The sequence below is a fragment of the Charadrius vociferus genome, unplaced genomic scaffold (genome assembly GCF_000708025.1).
Source record: "Charadrius vociferus isolate BGI_N301 unplaced genomic scaffold, ASM70802v2 scaffold18, whole genome shotgun sequence".
In the NCBI taxonomy this organism is placed as follows: domain Eukaryota; kingdom Metazoa; phylum Chordata; class Aves; order Charadriiformes; family Charadriidae; genus Charadrius; species Charadrius vociferus.
In genome coordinates, this window is record NW_009649565.1 from 411,546 (window position 1) to 431,432 (window position 19,887).

Consider the following 19,887-nt stretch of genomic DNA (forward strand, 5'->3'; position numbering starts at 1 on the left):
GTCATCCCTTTGGCTCCCTACGTGCATCAGGCATGTTTTCCGATGCAGCCGGAGAAGAAGATGTGCAGGGAAAAATCCAAACACTCACACTTGGCCCCTCTGCAGCCCACAATAGCGCTGGCTGTCGATCGCTGGGCTGAGGGGGATGCTGCCGCCTCTTGGGAGGGCAAAGAGGAGCTGATGCTCTGCAGGCTAATTGCCAAGGCACACTGTTAATGAACTTTAATGCCGGGAGTGTGGGGGGAATAGGGCAGAGCAGTACCAAAGGGCGAAGCGCCCCGTTTCCTCCCGTGGCATCTTCTCCTCCCTGCGGGGCGATGCACAGCGTGGCAGGACAATCTTTGGGAGGAGAGATGTTTCTAATGGGGCAATGTTAACGTGTTAGAAGCGCTGGAGACCACCTGCCGAGCAGGTATTTCTAACGCCTCTTGCCATTTTGGTTTTGAACGGGTCTCAGGAGAGGCTGATGGCATCTTCTACCCCCCTGCTCCTAACATCCCAACTCTGCCATGCCTCCTTGCAGGGGTGGTGTTTGCCAGAGGTCAGTCCCGAGCGGGGCTCTCCTTTCTGCCCCGTGGGATGGCCTTGTAGCCAAGCTTCACCTCCGGCTCCTGAGCATCGTCCTGAGCTGGAGAAGGACGAGAGGAAACGGCCTCAAGTTGCACCAGGGGAGGTTTAGATTGGATATTAGGAAAAATTTCTTCACAGAAAGGGTTGTAAAGCACTGGAACAGGTTGCCCAGGGAAGTGGTGGAGTCGCCATCCCTGGAGGTATTTAAAAGACGGGCAGACGTGGTGCTGAGGGACATGGCGTAGCGGTGGGTTTGGCAGCGTTGGGTTGATGGTTGGACTCAATGATATTAAAGGTCCCTTCCAACGTAGACAATTCTATGATTCTAATAAGAGCAATATCATCTTGAAATAATCACCGAACATCCAATAGAGGGGTTTTCGCCCTTACGCCTTCTCCCCTCCTCTCCGCGGACAGGGTCCCCCCTGCTTTCACCGGGGCTCGGACCCGCCGTGCCCCCCCCGGAACTGCCCGGCGGGCGGAACCTTCGTGCAGCGGCACCCGCGCCCGCCCGGAGCCGCCCGGGTCGGACCGCCCGCCTCGGGGGGGGCCGCTTTGGCCGCGCACCGAGGCGGGGCGAGCGGCGGAGCCTCCGGCATGTTCACGGCGGCAGCCGAGAGCTTCCTCAAGCAGGCGAGGTACCGGGGGTGAGGGGGGGGTGCTGAGGTACCGGGGCGGAGGGCGGTGGGCTCCGCCGGGGGCCTGGCGGAGGTACCGGGCCTGGCGGGGGGCGGGGAGCCGGGCCCCGGCGCTGCCTCACCGGGTTCCCGACGCCCCGCTGCTCCCCCGACCCCCGCCAGGGAGATCCAGGAGGAGGAGCTGCGGAGATTCGCCTCCCGCGTCGCCGCCATCCTGCAGGGCCCGGAGCTGGGCCCCGAGGCCGCGGACTGTCTCCAGAGGCTGCACCTCACCGTCGCCGCCACCAAGTACCCCCGCAAGTGAGTGGCCTTGTGTCTCTCTGGTGTTGGCAACAAGCAAAGCGTCGCTTCCAGGGGAGGAGGGAGGGCTTAGTGCTTTAAAAAAAACGCCCTGTTTTGAAAACACTGGGCTCGATGTAAATCGAAAGCCCCTCTTTGCCTTTTTTCCCCCCATTGCTAAGCAGAAGATCACAGAATCACAGAATTTCAGAGTTGGAAGGGACCTCTAGAGATCATCTCATCCCACTCCCCTGCTAGAGCAGGATTGCCCAGAGCACATTACTCAGGACTGCATCCAGGCGGGTTTTGAAAATCTCCAGAGAAGGGGACTCCCCAACCCCCCTGGGCAGCCTGTGCCCCTGCTCTGCCCCCCCAACCGTAAAGAAGTTTTTCCGTGTGTTGGAACGGAACTTCCTATGTTCCAACTTGCACCCATTGCCCCTCGTCCTGTCACTGGGAACCACCGAGAAGAGTCTGGCTCCATCCTCCTTCAACCCACCCTTTAGATATTTGTAAGTAGTAATAATGTCTCCCCTCAGCCTTCTCTTCTCCAGGCTAAAGAGTCCCAGCGCTCTCAGCCTTTCCTCGATGGAAAGGGGAGGTGCTCGAATCCCTCAATCACCGTGGTTGCCCTTCGCTGGACTCTCTCCAGCAGTTCCCTGTCCCCCTTGAACTGTGGAGCCCCAAACTGGACACAGTATTCCAGTTGTGGCCTCACCAGTGCCGAGTAGAGGGGGAGAATGACCTCCCTCGACCTACTGGCCACACTCTTCCCTATGCAGCCAAGGATTCCATTGGCCTTTTTGGCGACAAGGGCACATTGCTGGCTCATTGACAATTTACTATCTACCAGGACCCCCAAATCCTTCTCCTGCTTGCCTCCTTTTGGAGCGAGGGTAACAAGCCTTTGTGTCGCTGAGCGTTCTTTCAGGCTGCGCTAAAGAACAAAATTCAGAAGCGGACATGATAAGATGGCATTAGTCAGGGTCCTTGTCAAGGGAGATCATCCTGAGACCAAGAATATGCGGGAAATAAACGTCCAAATCTTTTCTTGCCTCACAGTGATGCTTTGCTGTGACTCTTGCAGGCTAGATGGCAAGTTTGTGGAACTGTTGCAGACAGTGCTGTGTTCGTCCAAGAGCCCTGAGCAGATTCAGGTGTTATGTGCTGCCATCCTGAGAGAGATGTCGCCTTGCAACGATCTGATCCTCTCCTGTGATGAGATTCAAGACACAAAGCTATTGAGCCTGGTATGCTCCGTCCTTTTGGCTCAGGTAAATGACCTGTCGAGTCAGAAATCTTCCCTTGTTGATATGGATTTGCTTTCTGATTGTTCTCTGTCTGCTGAGCTCAAGGAGAGTGAAAATCAATTGAAAGTATCTAGGAAAAAAAAAAGGCAAACAGAAGCATTTCCATGTTTGTTTAAGGGACCTATTTATTCTGCTTTGCATAGGAAAAAATGGTAACTTTTTTGTGTTTAGTATTTGATAACAAAGACTGCTTAAAATTGTGCTGTGTACAGACTGAGGGCCTCAAGTAGGCAGAACATTTTAGTGCTAGATGCTACAACAGACTTCAAGTTGGGGCTGCTTGAACCTATAGAGCAAAAGATTTGAGAGTGAATTTATTACTACTACTTTTTATGGTACTGGCTTTCATGTTCAATTGTAAAAAAATATACATAGAACCTATAAAACATGTGGGGCTATAAATGTGGATGGTGCTTCAAAGATCTAGATTCTCCATGGAAAAGAAAATACGAGGACCTTGCTGTTTTGAGTGCAGCCTGCACTGACTGCCCTCTGGGGAGTAAGCTGGAAACCTTTTCTTCACTTCTACTACACCTTTTACTGTTATTGTAAATAAAATATTTTTCTGAACCCTTCTGAAACTTCTCATTCTGAGTTTCACTGTGTGGTTAGAAATGCCTCCTACATTTCTGATTTCTCCTCTGAGTCTTACTTAGCTAGAGGAAATGAAAATATAGAAACAGAAAACAGTGACGTATTACTTATGTGCTGTCTTACAAAGCAGCTCTCTCCCATATCCAAACTTGAGACTGTCTTGCAGTTCTACAATGCAAAAACATACCGTGTGTGTTAATTTTTGTTAGATGACAACTAAAACTATGAAGAGATTTTCATCAATTTTTGATGTTACTACAACTTGTTATATTTTAGCCGTTTCGGTATCACTTCTGTAACACGGTGTGTTACACCACCAACACTTCAGCAGAGCCTTTAAAAACATCTTCTGCATATTTTCATTCGTCACTGCTTTGAGCAGAAATCATCCTTTTTCTCTTTCCCCGCCTTGGCTCTGCAAAGCTGATGTTCTTTTTTTTTTTAAAGCTTTTGGCTTTCTGGAAAACACATCCTCTGGTGTTGCATGAGGAACTGGAAACCTGTCATTGATTTGAGTTCAGTCAGGTTTTGCTCTGAGCAACAAGACATGTGTCAGCAACACACATAAGCAGTCCCGTCATTTGCGGTGGGCTGCAGCAGTGTGTCTGCGGGAGGAGCGGGGTTGTCTCTTACATTTTCCTTCACTGCACAGATCCCCATCCCCAAACCTTCAGCTTCCTTGTCTGTGTATTGCTTTGGTCTGTTTATCCACGTCTGTTCACAAAAGAAGCACAGAAAGCATCCCCAGTCACGGGTGAGGTTCCTATATGAAATTCCTCACTGGAAGCTCTCCTAATTGCTTCTAGTGATCTGGTGGAAATCTGACCATTAGATGGGGAGTGTCAGAGACTGGTGTTTGTTCACTGCCTTCAGCAGCCAGCTGTGCAAGACCCTGAGCAGCAGAGGTTTGGGTTTTGTTGGCATGATGACATTCATGGGGAAAGAAAACCTGTCAAGAGTCTGGGTCCACCTGTCATCTTTAACAAAGTTGTCTCGGACAAAAGGGTTTCACAGCATCTCAGAACCACAGCTATAACAGCCTCCAAAAGAGGAAGCTGCTTTATTTTCCACACTGTGAGGATATGGACTAACCAGAGAGTCCTAGAACATGTTACAACAGTCCATTTTCTGTTCATAAATTTCTAATTCAACAATTGAGCTAGCAAACTGACCGCATGGGGAGTAGTTAGTCCTAGTGCTCTAGAATTGACGGATCACAGTGTTTAATTTCAAGTCATCCACTGCAGTTGTTAATTTCCACTTCAGGTGATGGCTGTCCACAAACCTGTTGCTTCATCAAAGTAGTCTTGCCCTCCTGGGATCTGCAAATTCACATTGCAGAAGATCCCTGTAAAATGTGGTAAAACAGCTTGTGCTGTAAGGGTTTTTTTTGTGTTTGACGTTGGTATTGTTGCCTGATGGAAGAGTTTGTATGGTATTGGTCTCTAGCATTAATAGAAGATCATCGCCTAGCTTCACCTCTGCTTTATTTTTTTAAGGGAAATAAAAAGGCTGAAGTATCTGCTGTGGGGCAGCGTATTGTGAAAGTCCTCGAAAGGAGACTGCCTGAGCGTCAGGGTGCTCGGTACCTTCTTCCTGTCCTGTCAAATGTCATCAGTCTTTCACCAGAATCTCTAACTGAAGGTAAATATATAGGAAAGCCTGAGATTACCATCTGGCTGTGAACTGTATAGTGATCAGAAGGCTCTCTGAAGGCTTTCACTAGGAGTAGAACTTGGAAATTGCTGTTAAAAGTGATATCCTTGCCACAGGGAACGTGAACTTACTGGGTGAGATATATTTCACCGTTCAAAAATGGAACTGGACCTTCTGGGGGCCAGAGTGTTTGTTCAGTATGAGTTTGTATCACAGTAACAGGTACCCTAGCTGAGGTCTCCGGATGCAGTAGCAGTGTGAAATTGTAGCTATCCTGAAGAGATTCAAGCAAAGTGGGAGACAAACAGAGACGTGCCTGTGAGTATGTTCAAGAGAGCAACAAAAACAACTAGGGGTACTCTTCATAAGAGAGGCAGGACTGTATGGGTAGTGGTGAGCGATATGTTCTGGTGAGTCAACCTTCAGAGAGCATTCCAGCCTTAAAATGATGGGGAGATGTGTTGTGAGCAAGAGACTGTTTCTGGGAGTTTTCCGTGAGGTTTGTGCATGTCGTGCATTATGCAGTAGAAGCTTTGGGATGGACACTGGGCCAGGGTACGTGGGCTGGCCGAGCAGACCAGATTACCTGCCTTAGCTTCTGCATGTTCTCTGTGAGGGGTTTATGCCTTTGTCTGCCGAGCTGGAGCCAGCCACTGCCTGAACAGATTTGACAGTGGTTTTGCACCTTCCTCCTAATAGCAGCTGTGGATAGAAACAAAGGAACAAGTACTTCTGGACTGATTTGGTACCCGAAGTCCTTGGTTCTAAGCACTCACTCCCTGACTTTATGTCTGAGGAAACGGGCAGAACAATAATGAGACTGACCCAGTGAGTAGGAGCGAGAAAAGGATGCAGAGCTCCGAAATGAGTGTGAGCAGTCCTGGACTCTGAAGTAGTATGAGGAGGACAGGGCATCCACCTTGGGGTACCCGTTTCTTTGCTGACTGCTGGATCAGAGAGACAGCAATCTAGGCTGGAGGAAAAGCACAGCGACTTAGGGGCAGCAGGGATGCATTAGAGAAGCTGCTTCTCTGCCTGGTGTAGCAATGACCCTGTGACTTTCCTTGTACAGAGCAGACCAATGTAGTCAGTAAAAAGATGGCCGACTGGCTGAGGTATGCGAGTGTTCAGCAAGGAGTCGCTCAACCCTCTGGAGGCTTCTTCTCCAATCCCAGGACCAGACAGGTGAGTGCTGAGTGGCCATGGTCGTCTCACAGGGCTGTTTGTTAGTCAGTCACTTGCTGTTTCAGGTTCCCAGAATCAGCTTTTTGAGGAAATGGTGACCTAGAAGGGCTGCTGTTCTTTGCTGCTTTGTGGGGCAGTGGTCAAGGCACATAGGAAAGGAAAGTAGGGGGATTTTTGGCTCCAAGATTTAGGACTTCTGCCGTAAAGCCAGAGCTTTGATCCTTGAAGTAGTTTTGAGGGGAGAGTCTTTTAGTGACCACGTACCTCAGAGTAAGAGCTGATTGCAAATGAGGCCTGTGTCAGAGAGAGGGGGGAAAGTTTAGAGGGTTTCAGCTGGGGAAAAGGATCCAACGCAGTTGGCTTCTCTCTCTCTGGATAACTGCCCCCCTGCAGGCCCCACAGTACATATAAATGAGGACTGCTTGTCTCAGTAGAGTTTTCCTTACCTTCTCGCTTAGCTTCTTCCTGGGGATCTGACCTGCTGCATCTTTTCTCACAGCCTGGTCCTGTCACAGAGGTGGATGGTGCCATTGCCACAGACTTCTTCACAGTGCTCTCAGTGGGTCAGTACTACACAGAGGACCAGTGGCTCAACGTGCAGGCCTTCTCCATGCTGCGACATTGGCTGCTGTGCTATGGGGCCAAGGGGTTGAAGACCCCTAATTCAGGTACGAACTGAAGGGCTTCAGGCCAGCGTGGGCTGCACCTCCAAGAGGGCTGTGTGCTTTGAGATAATTAGGTGGCTGCACCAGTAACCCAGCAAGTGTCAGGAATATGGGGAAGAGTTCAGAGCTCTTGGAGTAGGAACAGGGAAACTTTGGGAAGAAATATCACAAAACCTCCTGACTGATCCTTACTGGCCCTTCCACAAGGAATTTTTTGTTTAGTAAGTCTCCTGGTTTCAGGGAAAACCCCATGGGTCCCTGAGAAGAAAGGCCTGGGTGTTGGGAGACAGCATCTCCTTAGTGTCTTGTAATACTCCCTTCTTCCCCAGCCTCCTTTCCTTCGCAGTGCATCTGGGGACAGGCAGCTCCCTTGCTGTTGCTGCGCAGCTGTATGGGTCACGCTGCCCCTGATGTGAGCTGATACATGATAACCTTTATTCTGTAGATGACAAATCAGGAATGGACAGGTCTGTTATGTCCATGGTCTCAACTACATCCACATCTAGTCGCCTGCTTCTTCCAAAGGACCGTCTGCGGGAGAAAGCCTTCGAGTATTGCCAGCGGCTCATTGAGCAGAGCAACCGGCGTGAGTCTTGCCGTAAACCCTCCTTGGAGCCCTCTTGGTAGTGTTCTTGAAAATGTTTCTGGTTCACTGTCTCTTTGAGCTGGGATCTCATTCCCTAGAGTACAGTTAGGCTCTAGGCATGGGACCGGTTGCAGCTACTGGTGCAAGTCATTGACCAGCCCTGAGCTGAGGTGTTTGGAGTGATTTGGAGGCAATAGCCATGTTCTGCTTCCTACCCTTGATTTGCAGGGTGGGGCTGTGGAAATTAGTTTTCATTAACCTGGAATTGGGATCAGTATGAGTTCCCACCTGTCTTGAAATCTGGGGTAGTGCTCAAACTGACAGCCGAATGTTCCTGTTCGGACTCAGAGTTTAACTTGGACTCCTTTCTCTGGTAGGACCCCTGAAGAAAGATGATGGAGACCTGCAAAAAGCTGTAAGTACACAGAGGTGGGGCTGAAGCTCTGGGAGCTTAGTTTTCCCCAACTCTGATCTGACTCTCTGCTCTCCTGCAGTGTCTCATTGAGGCAGTGACAATCATAGACATCATCTGCAAACAGGACTCCTCCTATGTGTACCGCGCAGTCTCCTTCCTGAAAATCCTGCATAGCAGAATCAGTGGGGATACCACTTATGCCAGGGCACTGCTGCCTATTGCCCAGTTCTTCCTGAACCACGGTAAGTCATCAGCTCGCACCCCCTCCTCCATGGTCTAGTCTTACATACTCTCAGCACATCCTTTTGTCCTGGCAGTTTGCTGGCTGCCTGAGTGGGTAATTCAGCATTGGCTGTATTCTGGTATGGGTGATCCCGCTCCAGGACACCCAGGAGCTGGGCTGTCCTGTGCTTTTTAGAAAAATATAACCCAGATTTAGCTTAGCCCCTGGAGCCCGTGTTGGCAGGGCTGCTGGGTGGGCTGTATTCAGCAATGTGCTGTGTCCTCCCAGGCAAAATGGCAGCTGTGGACTCCGATGCAATCTACAAACACTTATTCACTGATATCCCGGCTCAGCTCTTCCACAACCCATCGCTGGCCTTTGAATTTGTCCAGTTCTGCAAAGACAACACCCAGCTCTTCACTGAGACCTCCAGCATATTCAGGCAGAGCTTCCCAAATCTCTTCAAGGTACAGCTTGCTGGAGCAGCACAGGAGAGAGCCTGCTGCACGTTCCTTTCTGTGCCCCAGAACCTTCTGTTTGCCTTTCAGTGCACCCCAGAGCCCTCCATGTCCCTCCGTGGCAGTGCTAGGGAGGGCACAGGCAAGGACTGTTGTAAAAGCAGGTGTATTTGAAAGTTCTGGGTGTGATTAGCACTGCCAGTAGAGGAGAGTCTGCATTAGTATTACTGCCAGTGGGTTGGGAAGTGCAGTGAACACAGCATTTTATTTCTGGAAAACTTCAATAAGTTGCAGCTTGCCAGCCACTGAACTAGCTGCCAGATGCCTCTGTTGAGCTTCCAGCAGCCTCCCAGGTTTTGACCAATCCCTCAGACTTCTCTGGTTTTGCTTTTCAGGAGTGACTTTCCCTTCCCTGTCCCTTCTGGTCACAGTGTGAGAATCATCTGGGTGTGTGGTGGAGTAGCAGGGATAGTACAGCAGTTTGTGTTTGTTTGTTGCAGTTCCTGGCATGGAACAGCCCACCCCTTATCTCTGAGTTTGTGGACCTTCTCCCATTTCTGCTGGATGCAGGCACAGCCATTGAGATCTTCCATTTGCTGCTTGACCTGCCCTGTTTGACAGCAGCTCTGGACATCCAGCTGAGGTAACCCTACCTACCTTTCCTCTCACTTGCTAACAAGAGTCTGGACATTGACTGTAGCCTAGTACACACTTCTCTGAGCCTCAGCTGCCCTCTGGCTGCTGCTGTCACAGAGTGAGAGGCAACTACCACAATCAAGTTAACACGGAGCTGCACAGATATCAGCCCAGTTTTCCTAGCAGTGTGCTGCACATGGGAAGAGAGGGTGACCGGCTCTTGCACTTCAGTACTGGACTGTTTTGGGGGCTCATGGAGCTGTTGTCCTTCCCCTCTCCATATCCAGCACCAAACTGTTGCCATGTGCTGGAGGGTCTGCCATGAGCCACCACCTCAACATGGAGATGTGGGCTACCTGGTCTTCCCTCTATATGATTTTGCTACTTAACTCTTATATTACCTAACACCTGGTCTGACCCCTCTTTTCTGGCTTTGTTCTCCTGGAGGCATACAGAGGTCTCTTCCTGAGGTCATTCGGAACTGTGAGTCTCCAGATGAGATATGAGGGGGACCGACTCTCACTGCTGTACCTTTGCTCTTCCTTGTCTTCCCTGACATTAGCAGCTTTTTCTGGAGTACATAGAAAAGGGAGTCATCCTAGAAGCAAGATGTTGGTGGGCTTCGGTGACTGAGGGATACAGAGCAACATCTTCCCCTTTCCCAGGAGTGATACAGAAGCAATTATGGGACTATTGCCTGAGCCCAGGATGGCTGAGCTTATCATTTCTGTCATCCTGGGTCTCTGGCTTCCAGAGGGACTGGATTAGACCAACTTGCTGTCTTTGTTTCAGTGGAAAGGGAGTTATTCCATTGTTCAGGATTCCAGCTATGCCCTGGCCCGTTCTCATAACACAGCATTTTCTGTGTGTGCTTCCTGCTAGGTCACCTGCTCTTCCCACCTCCGAGAAGGCTGCCTGTGACCCAGCTGTGAAGCCAGCCACCTGTTTGGAAGCCTTTCGCCATCCTCTCTACAAGAGCATGTTCCAGTATCTTCTCCGCACCAAGTCTGCTCCCGAGGATGCCCCAGAGAGGTAGGAGACTGCCGCAACGGTTTGGTTCAGCCATCCAGCTCTGGGAGGCAGCACTGGGATTGCTGGGATAGGCGTAGCTGGGGTGAGGTGGATTTGATCTTCCCTGTGTTAGCTTTGCCAAGCATTCAAACGCCTTGTGGGGGGACGGGGAAGGGCAGCCAGGACAGTAGCTGGGAACAAGCCTTCAACAGTATCTTTTCTGTTGCCTGCAGGCTGATTCCACTTCGGCAGCTGCTGGGATCTCTGGCCAGCAGCCCAAGGGTCGTGCAATGTGCAGAGACTGTCCCTGTCTTACTGGAGCTCTTTTTCAGAGTGGTGGCAGAGGTAGGCCCTCTTGGGGGAGTTTGGCTCCTAGTCATGCCATGGGGATCTCTTGTTATGTGGAAAGTAGTCGTAGAAGCAAAAGTGTTAAGACACTGCAGCTTCAACAGAGGAGTGCATGAGGGGAGAGTGGGATGGTCTAATACTGGCATGAAGCAGCGCTGAGCTGGCTACTTCACCCAGAGAAACTTAAAAGCTCTATGGTGCAGTATCAGGCTACATATTTTCTCAGCCGGCTGTAAAGCAGGTGGGTGAAAGCAGAATGAGTGCCTGATACGTGCTTTGTGCACTGCTTCTCTTGTGCTAGATCAGGCTGTTTCTGTGCCAGCCGTCTTATCTGGCTGGTTAGTTTGGGTTTTGGCTGCTGGAAGTCACTGGTGTTGCTGAAGCTGTTTTTCAGTTTGCAGATGGGCCATTAATAAACCAGCTGGTGGTGCTGCTGCTACAGAGGAGTGACCAGCTTTATGAGATCCCAGCATTTAAAGATGACGTGTACAGGTGAGATGGAACAGGGGGCCCAGCTAAGCTCCCAGCCCTTCTGCTGGCTGCAGCCTGGCAGCCCAGGGCAGCCCAGGAGCCTTGTCAGTTGTGGCCCAGTCCCAGCTGCAACACATCTTTGGAGGGTGTAAAATGAGGACTGCACCTTCAGCCCTGCTGGAAACATCCTGAGTGTACAGCCACTGTGCCGGTGGGTGCGTGCTGTCGCACCTCCTCACTTTGGTGATGACCACTTTGCCCGTGGTCTGAGCTCTGCCCATCCCTCTCCTCCAGGGTCCTGGGCTCGCAGCTGGTGATGCTCTGCAAGCTGCGCCCTGCGCTTGTTGTGGAACTGTCCACAGAGATTCTGGAGTTCTCAGGAACAGTCAGCAACATTCAGAACAAGGAGGCCATCTTCACCCACATGGTAAGCAGGGCCTGCCTGCTTCTGCCACAGGTTGCTCCAACTGCGGTGCAATCTGTTGGTCATCTTCCCTTTCCTTGTCTCCTCTGTACTAGCATTAGCTAATCTGATTTGCTTTTCCCTGAAATTATTTGATTCCCTTTCCTTCTGCTTGCCCTGAGCACATCTGCCTTTGCTTCAGGTCTGGGCTATTGGAGAGTACATGTCTGTGTCCTACGACAAGCGCTGCACTGTGGAGCAGATCAACCAGTTCTTTGAGACTCTTGAGGCCATGTTATTTGAAATCACCCAGCTCCGACCACTTGCCAGTACCCCCAGCTACGCACCCCGTGCCATCAGTGTCCTTATGGCCACCTTGACCAAGTTGGCAGCTCGCAGCCAGGACTTGATCCCCAGGTGAGGAGGGATGGCAGCGAAGGGCAAAGGGCTGAAATGTGCAGATCTCATAGTTCCAAACACAAGTGTTTGCTAGTGTTAAATAATCAAGCTTGGCAACTCATGGAACCTGAAACTGAAACAGGACAGAGGAAGCAAGCTGTGGAGGAGCACAGTTTGGGGATGTGGGATTCATCTGCTGACTGACACTCTGTGCATCGGGAGGAGGGGGTGGGTAGCATCTGGTGTTCACCTACAACAGAGTCTTTTGGAGTACACAGGCTTAACTAGTGATCTTGCTGGGTGCAGGGGTCCTACCAACTGATGTCCTTCTCTCTTGCAGAGTGTCCATGTTCCTGTCCAAGATGAGGACGTTTGTGCAGAGCCCTGCTGTCACCTCTGTTTACTGTGAGGAGGACCTTGACGAGATCCTTATCCGGGCAACTGAGCTCATGAACCTACTGAAAATGCCAAGCGTGGCTCAGTTTGTGTTCACGCCACCTGTAGACGTGGCCAGTACGCGGTTTCAGAGGGAGGTGAATGACTCCCTCCCTTTTGCCCTGAGGATAGTCACCCGGCTCCTCGAGCCGGCTCCTGGCTTCATGCCAGGGTGAGGGCATGAGGTTTCCGAGAGGCTCCAGCCTCTATTGTAACTCATCGGACACTGCTGACGCTCAAGGCTCAGGCCCTTCTCTGAACTGGAAATGAGGAACAAATGATTGTGAATGAAACAGAAAACAGGAATAAGTAGAGCTGAGGCAGCTCTTCTGGTCTGGGGCTGTTTGTATTTCTGTCTCCTAGCGCCTGTTTCTTTTCTATCTCCTAAGCTTGTCTTATCTCTCCCCGGCCAGTATGGATTGAAAATCCCAGTGGATTTGCATGAATGTGGCAGGAGGGTGAGCGTGTGCAGTAATGCCCTGCCAGCACACCGTGCCTCTTTGGAGATGTACTTCTCCCTCCCCTTTACCCTCCCTACACCCTGGCTATGCATGTGCTGCTTTTATCGCCTCTCTGCTTGCAGCACATCAGCCAAGCAAAGCCCTGTGCGAGGTGGAGAAAGCAGAAGTGACTCCATTAAGTCTGCTGTGAGCCCTCGGTGCTCTTCTGTCTTACCATCAGAGCGAACATGTCGAGATCCAAGAGACAGCTACCAGACGGGAGCTTAGAGAGATTTATTGATCCAGTTTATTTTTGACACCAAGAGCATTTCTTAACATACATCAGCCCCGTGTCAAACAGGCGCCATGCTGTGTTCTGTATCTGCATAAGAAGTTTATACACATTCGAGCTGTACAGTATTAACAAATGGGGGAAGTAAATCCATCCCACTGCTCCTCCCAGGAGAAGCAAGCCCTCATGCACGCTAGTAAATAGCCGGGTTTATTTACAGTCTATTTCAATACCTGACTGCACTTTGAGCAACATACAGCTCGGGGGCTGTTTCCCATCTCCAGGGGTGCCTGGAGAGTCGGGTGCGGTGGGGAGCAGAGGATTGCGTCGGTACCACTGGAACTTGCCAGGGTGCAGCCCTAACACTGCCTAGTGCAAACCAAGCCTCCCCCCGAGCCCTGGCTCCCAGGCAGAGTAAGGAGTGCATGCAGTTTGCCCAGGGGCTCTAAGCAGCCCATCTCCCGCCCTACAAACCTGCCCAGCTCCACGGAGGATGATTCAGGAGGATGATTTAGGCATAGACATACCTACTTGATTCAAAGTGGAGTGAATCACCAGGAGCCCCGTGGGGCCCTGAGCCTTTGCCGGCCTGCGTGGTACAGCTGAGTCAGTGGCAGGAGGGATGCTGCGTTGTTCGCAGTCCCCGCTGGGGCGGCACCCCAGGCGCAAGCGTGGCCTAGCAGAGAAGCAAGGCACTAGTGTCTCGGTGAAGGTCTGTCTTGCCCTAGAAAAGGCAAGCCAGGCTGCGTTGAAATCCAGTAGCGGAGCGTTTCCCCTGCGTGGATTATTCTGACATCTCTCTCCTTCTGCACAGTGCAAGATTTAAGCACAGAAACCAAAACTACAGCAGTGAAGTGTGTGAGGTTTAATTAAGGCCAACCCTGTTAAGCATCCCTTTTTTAGCATCACAATCCTCAGAGCACTGCTGTTGTGAGATGCCGTGTGAACATCTGATTTGCTGCCGGAGCCTGGTCCATGCTGGTTTAAGTGCAGGGTGCGATGTAGGGCTTTGCAGCAGGCTGTTTTAATAGGGTTCGGCTAAACTAGGTCCGGGTATCTGTCTATATGTGGAAATCAGGTCGGGTTTATCCCGTTAACGTTGCTAAAAGCGCAGGGAGGACTTGGCAGGCAGGAGGCCGGGTGTGCAGGGGAGCGGACAGCCGCACGGTGGAGCCGCCAGCTCAGCTCTGCGGACGCCGCTGCTGTTGGCAGCAGATGGCAGAGCTGTTTCTGGGACGTTGAAGACTGACCTTCCTTCCAAAGGGAGCCTCTGCTGCCCGTCACCACCCGTCGGCACGTCAGCAGGACGGACTGGAGAGATGCTCTGAGCTGGGCAGGGAACGGGGCAGCTGGGCGACAACCTGGCAAAGCTCCTGCGTGGGGAAATTCTCCGCTTGTCAATGTCCCGCGCCGCTGGGTCAGCCCTTGGGGCCTTCTGCCAGGACCGTGGTGCCAGAGCAATGATTCTGCTGCGTGAGCAAGGGCGAGAGAGTCCTCTTCTTCAAGGGGCTCCCCCCAGGACTCCCAGGGGACTGCTGGTGGTGTCAGCCCTTTGCTGTAGCCGCTTCCCATCCCGGAGCAGGGCTGGGGGCAGCGTGCTCGCACCCCCGCAGCAGAAAGGCATCTGACTTAGGGTCTGGCACCAGGGAACTTCACTCCTAGCAATGCACCCTGCTCGGAATCCCACTCCTGGGTGCTTGTGCTGCCTTTTCCACCCCCAGAGCTGGGTGCCCTTTTCCAGCATGATGCGCCAGCGCCACGGTGAAGCCCAAGCCTGCCCCACACGCTCATTTTTAAATCCCAAAGGTGTTTCAAGCCGCCTGCCTGCCAGCGTGAAAGATCACGCAGCCTAGAGGAACGGAGGAGCCTGCCTACAGCCCCCGGAGGCGAGCACCCCCTTCCTGCCCCCTGCCAGAGGGGGTGAAGGAACAGCAAAGCTCCTCAGAAGGACGATATGGGGTATAAGATGAGGCCGGGCAATTGATCAGGAATGATGCTCCCGGCCAGTGCAGTGGGAGAAGCGTGCACCACCCCTGCATGTCCTTTCTTCCGCTGCAGCGCAGGGGCAAGGCGACGAAAAGCAAATTGAGGGCAGTCGTGGAGTCCTGGTCCTTCCTCTTGCACTCCAGGCTCCCCGAGGTCAGCCTTAACCAGAGCGGCATCCCCAGGCTGCTGCAGAAGGACCCTTGTACCACAAGGACTAGGAGGAAGAGGAGCTGGAACTGATTTTTTTGGCTATTTCCATGTCCGACTTGGCAACAAGGAACCGCAGTTTCTTCCCTCCGGAGCGGATGAGGTCCACCGCACTGCAGAGAGCGGCAACAGGGAGAGCGGTGAATGCTGGCTCCCCGCAGGCTGGCAGCTCTCCCCCCTGCCCCAAGAGCCTTGCCAGGACACAGACACTTCCAAAACAACCCCATTTGCAAAACACCTGACCCTCTGCTCTGTGCCTGCTTGGTGTTACCAGCAGGGTCTGGTTCTCTTCTGCGCGTAGCTTTCCGGGGAGCCTGGCCTTCACGCAAGCGCTGCCAGGACGAGGGCAAACGAGCCCTGAGCTGCTCTGCCCCATCAGCACCTGGGCTCTGCCTCGGACAGCCAGGCAGGGTGGGAGCTGCTCCATCCCACCGCCTTTGAGAGGAGCGCATTTCCCAAGTGTCCTCTCCAGCTTTTGCTCCCTTCTCCCTCTTCCAAACCCCACCACCTTCCCCCCTTTCCAGCATCCCGGGCAGGTCACTCCTCTCTCTGTGGCTTTTCCGTACCGCAGCATCCTCTGCATTGTCGGCCGGGCCCGTACCACCCGGCGCTCGGAGACCCTGTAGCCGCTCTTAGCTACAAAACAGCTGAAAACCTGAACTTGAGCATTAACTCCCACAGTGCCAATACCAGAGCGGGCCCTGCGGCGAGGTGCGACTCACCTTTGGTAGTCCGCCCCGATGAGACTGGTGCCATTGACAGCCAGGATGCGGTCCCCGATGGAGAGCCTGCCGTCGGCGGCCGCGGGGCTGTCCTCGATCAGGGTGCGGATGTAGATCCCCGGGGAGCAGAGAGGAGTGTGCTGTTGGCAGGGGAAGGCGGTGAGCGACCAGCCAAGGCAAAAAAGACACGAAAGGTTTGCAGTCCCCAAGGGCCAGGTGACTCGTCCCCGCAGCTCACAGCCACATGGGTGCCTGATGCCAGGAGGCACTGGGGAACACAATGGCTGGGTGCTGGGGACAGTGTCTCTAACGGCACCGGGAAGGAAACGCAAACCTTCAGTTTTATATCAATTTACACACAGAAAAGAGAGGTGGGGGCAATCTTTTCTTGTTGAGTTTAATTAGGAGTAAAGCGTTGTCAACCTGCAGCCGTCTTGGGATGGGAACTCTTTGCTCACCGCTGTCCCCGGGGCTCGGGGATGCGCTGTTTCCTACTGACTAATGTACTGCCATGAAAGGCCTCTTCATAAGGCAATCCATCGCACCGAGCCAGACTGCAGGGCGAGCAGCAAATGCTGTTGCTGGTGGAGCCGTTCTGGCCCCCTGCGAGCCTCTCTGCTCCCCTCTGCTTCCCTCGCCACCGCTGAAGGGTGGAGGAAAGACCTCGGCTGAGTCATTTTCCTTCCACAAGAGCTCTGAGCCTGTTTGCTCTCTCCAGCTGCAGGACAGCTGTGATGGACTCTGCGTGCACGGCACACAACCCAGGAGCAGAGATCTGCTCCTCCCTAGAGATCACTCTGTGCCTCATTTTCCCCGGGAGAAGCAGCCTACCTCCCGTGGGAAGCCATTAGCTTCTTTGCTGGCTTTTCTTGGGGTATAAAACACGTCCCACATGTCCCCCTCCACTTATTTGGAGGGGCATCAGCCCCGTCCCGCAGTCGGTGTGAACTCACCAAGCCATCAATCAGCCCCATCCCCAGCCCGATGGGTCCTCTCTCCAGCTCCACCACGAAGACATAGCAGAAGTCATCAGTGGCAGAGCTGCGGCTGGAAGACTCTGGCGTGGGGTAGTCGTAGGGGGTCGGCGAGGATCCTGGCAGCGGAGAGACCAGCTTACCGCTCTGGCATCGCCCAAACCCAGCCTCACAACCTCCCACAGAAAACTGCCCCCCAAAATCCCATCAAAGCCGAACCTGGCTTGCCCCAGAGCTGGTTTTCTGCTGGGGCAGGACCTGGATGAGATGCTCCGTTTGCTCTCACCCGCCCTGTCCCCTGCAGGAACCGTGTGTGTGGGGAGGGCTGCGCAGGAGAACGGCAGCGAACACCCTCGTGCCCCAATCCTGCACCCCCAAAGCAGGGCACCACCAGCTTTCAGTACCTTCGGGGGTGATGCTCTTGGTGCCGTTCATCCGGGGGTCCTGCAGCCCCTTGCCGGTGCCTTGCGGGGACTCCGGGCTGCCGGAGTCGAAGTTCAGGGGGGTGGTGGGTGGCGTCAGCAGGCAGGAGGGGTCTGTGGGCACCATGCTGATCTTGGGGGCCGGACCCCTGCCCAGCTGCAGCTGCTTGAGCTTCTCCTGGAGCTGGGACTCGCCGGCGGGGTGCTCGCAGGGGCAGCCGTTGGTGGCCAAGCAGAGCAGGGGGTCCCCCTCTGCCTCCGGCTCGGCGCAGCCCCCCAGGGAGCAGTAGTCCTCCTGGGCGATGATGCTCGCCAGGGCAGCAGCCGGGTTCTCGCTCACTTCCAGGACTTCAGGCATTGCACGTGCCTCCTTAAGAAGGAGAAACATGCTCTGTGGGACCCCCCCGCGGGTCCTTTTTGCACCCTACCTGCAGCCCACCACCAGCTGCCACCTCCAGCTGAAGCCGCGGCAATTCAGACGCCCCCAGGGCTTGTCCTGCCTTCCCAGCACAGCTCCCGCACCCCAGTTTTGCAGCCAGGGCTGTACTGGGGACACTCATGGCCAGCCAGGAGGGGACTGCTGATCACATCCCTGCTGGAGGATGTCATTGGAGGGGGGACACGGGGAGGGCACGGCTCCTCCTGCGGCCCCAGGGCTGGGTGACATGGCCCCAGGGTGACGGGAGGAGGTAGCGGTGCCTGTGGGTGCTGCAGCCGATGAGGACAGGGCAGGAGAGGAGAAGGGGACCTGCTGGAGGAGGGATGTCCTCCCCAGGGAGCTGGAGATGAATGGCAGTTGAGCTTAGCACCCGCAGCACATCTCTCCCTCCCTGGGCTTTATAGGCATTAGCTAATTAGTGCTTTTGTGCAAGCCAGCCTGGCTGCACAGGCAGGGTGCAGGGCAGGGGGGACGGTGGGACACGCAGGGAGAAGGGGAACGCTGCCTCTAGACATCCCCTTCTCCTCCCTCCTCCCCACTAACGGGATTGCTGGGAGCAGCCCATCCTTCCAGCTCACCTTCCCGCACCCCCCAGGCTGGGGGATTAGCGGCACTAATCCTTCCAGCAGCTCCACGTGAGGGCATCGCCGCAGCTCCGGGCCGCAGGCGAGGGCAGCGAGCCCTTGGCGATGGGCTTGGAGGGGCTCCAGAGGGACCCGAGACCCTCCTGCCCACCCAGGGGAGAACCAGCCCCTCCGTGGGGTACAGGCTACCTTCGGGGGTGCTGAGCCTGGCCCCTCGCCGGCATGAGGGCTCTTGCTCTGCAGGCTCCAGAGGAAGTGGCGGATGTAAAGGAGATGACGGTAGATGTTGTCGTCCAACGTCTCCACCTCCAGGTCCACTTTGAAGCCTCCGCTGGGCAGGATGATGGGCGGGTGGTTGTCGAAGGACTCCAGCATCTCATCTGAAAGGCAGAGGGAGGGAAGGAGTGAGGCTAGCGCTGGCCCGGGCTGCATTCCGCTCCTGCTCCCGGCCCTCGGCCACATGCTGTCTCCCAGCCAGGATCGGGGAGCAGCATCCCTCCCTTGGGAACGCAGAAAGGGCCACAAGCCCTTCTGACCACACTTTGCGTCCTCTGCAATACCCCAGTCGCGGGGCTGTGGTCATTCCTGACTGCCGCAGTTACTACAGCAGCCCCAGGGAGGGGATGGGAATCGCCTGTCTGGTTCGTCCATAAAAACCTCGGAGGGAGCCCGGGGGTGACTGAAGCACGGTGACCGGAGCAGCGCCGAGCGCGAGGCCAGGGGCTTACCGGGCTGGAAGGTGGCCGGGCTGTCCTCCTCGCCGGGCTGCCACGCCGCGATGCAGCCCATGTCCATCACCGCCTGGCACTGGCTCAGCACCCGGTGGAGCTGTGCGGGGCTCAGCGCCGGGAACTCGGCTCGCAGGGACGGCCAGGTCATCTGAGCGAGGAGACAGAGCGGGGGGTGAACCGCAGAGGTGAGGAGCTGCCTTCTCCGAGGGGCAGGAGCTCCCGAGGGGGATGGGAGGGAGAGGTTGGAGAGATGGAATGAGCCTGAGCATCCCCCCAGTACTGCCCACCCACTGACCCACCACCCTCTGCCAGGTTGAAGTGCCACATCGCTGCAGGGACCCCCAAACGCCGAGTGGGGTCTCTCCTGCCCGTGCCCATCCCGACGCTGCGAGCCCCCAGCACTCCTCACCTGGACCAGCTGGGAGCCGGGCATGGCCAGCAGGTTGGCCACGCTGGCGAGTTTGGCGAAGAACTGCTGGGCCAGCTGCTCGAAGCCGGCGCCACGCAGCCACTCCAGCAGCAGCCGCACGCTGGCCCGCAGCTTCACCCCCTGCGACCAGTGGAAGCAGCCGAGAGAGGAGCCTGCGGAGGCAGAGCATCCATCAGCACGTGCCGGGGAACAGTCCCCTAGTCCCCCCCATCCTTCAGCCGGAGCCCAGACCCTGCCCCGGGGCAGCAAAATAAACCCAGGCTAACATCCCCAACATCCCCACCACCTGGTGGTGGCTGGACCTCAGCTGGTGCTAACAGAAGGCTGGTGTGTTAATGAGGGCTAACGAGCACCTCAGTTACAAAGCAGGCTGCACTA

General features: G+C 54.4%; 2 protein-coding genes across 2 annotated transcripts in view; one reads left to right on the forward strand and one right to left on the reverse strand.

Annotated features, from left to right (window-relative positions):
• The first annotated feature begins 1,167 nt into the window (after window positions 1–1,167).
• AP5Z1 (adaptor-related protein complex 5, zeta 1 subunit) lies at window positions 1,168–12,731 on the forward strand. The gene is made up of 17 exons (XM_009890057.1): window positions 1,168–1,208; window positions 1,371–1,508; window positions 2,575–2,761; window positions 4,891–5,035; window positions 6,120–6,232; window positions 6,732–6,900; window positions 7,343–7,483; window positions 7,861–7,898; window positions 7,978–8,140; window positions 8,410–8,588; window positions 9,080–9,222; window positions 10,098–10,247; window positions 10,460–10,571; window positions 10,969–11,066; window positions 11,340–11,472; window positions 11,651–11,865; window positions 12,188–12,731. Exons 1-17 carry the CDS (start codon window positions 1,168–1,170, stop codon window positions 12,456–12,458), a joined length of 2,436 nt encoding a protein of 811 aa, XP_009888359.1. The 3' UTR covers window positions 12,459–12,731.
• Window positions 12,732–15,214: 2,483 nt separating this feature from the next.
• RADIL (Ras association and DIL domains) overlaps window positions 15,215–19,887 on the reverse strand; it is a 19,942-nt gene continuing 15,269 nt past the window's right edge. Inside the window, exons 8-14 of the mRNA XM_009890063.1 lie at window positions 19,489–19,661; window positions 19,077–19,227; window positions 18,535–18,728; window positions 17,308–17,695; window positions 16,883–17,022; window positions 15,930–16,069; window positions 15,215–15,320 (exon numbers count right to left, since the gene is read on the reverse strand). Of these exons, the coding sequence (XP_009888365.1) occupies window positions 15,215–15,320; window positions 15,930–16,069; window positions 16,883–17,022; window positions 17,308–17,695; window positions 18,535–18,728; window positions 19,077–19,227; window positions 19,489–19,661 (1,292 nt within the window). The remainder of the gene's footprint in view (window positions 15,321–15,929; window positions 16,070–16,882; window positions 17,023–17,307; window positions 17,696–18,534; window positions 18,729–19,076; window positions 19,228–19,488; window positions 19,662–19,887) is intronic.

What these genes read in the sequence shown, in the direction of transcription:
- AP5Z1 (XM_009890057.1), top strand. Translation starts at nt 1,168, where the DNA reads ATGTTCACGGCGGCAGCCGAGAGCTTCCTCAAGCAGGCGAG. An exon ending in ATGGAGACCTGCAAAAAGCT is followed by an intron (nt 7,899 to 7,977) that starts GTAAGTACACAG and finishes GCTCTCCTGCAG; the next exon opens with TGTCTCATTGAGGCAGTGAC. An exon ending in GCTCTGGACATCCAGCTGAG is followed by an intron (nt 9,223 to 10,097) that starts GTAACCCTACCT and finishes GCTTCCTGCTAG; the next exon opens with GTCACCTGCTCTTCCCACCT.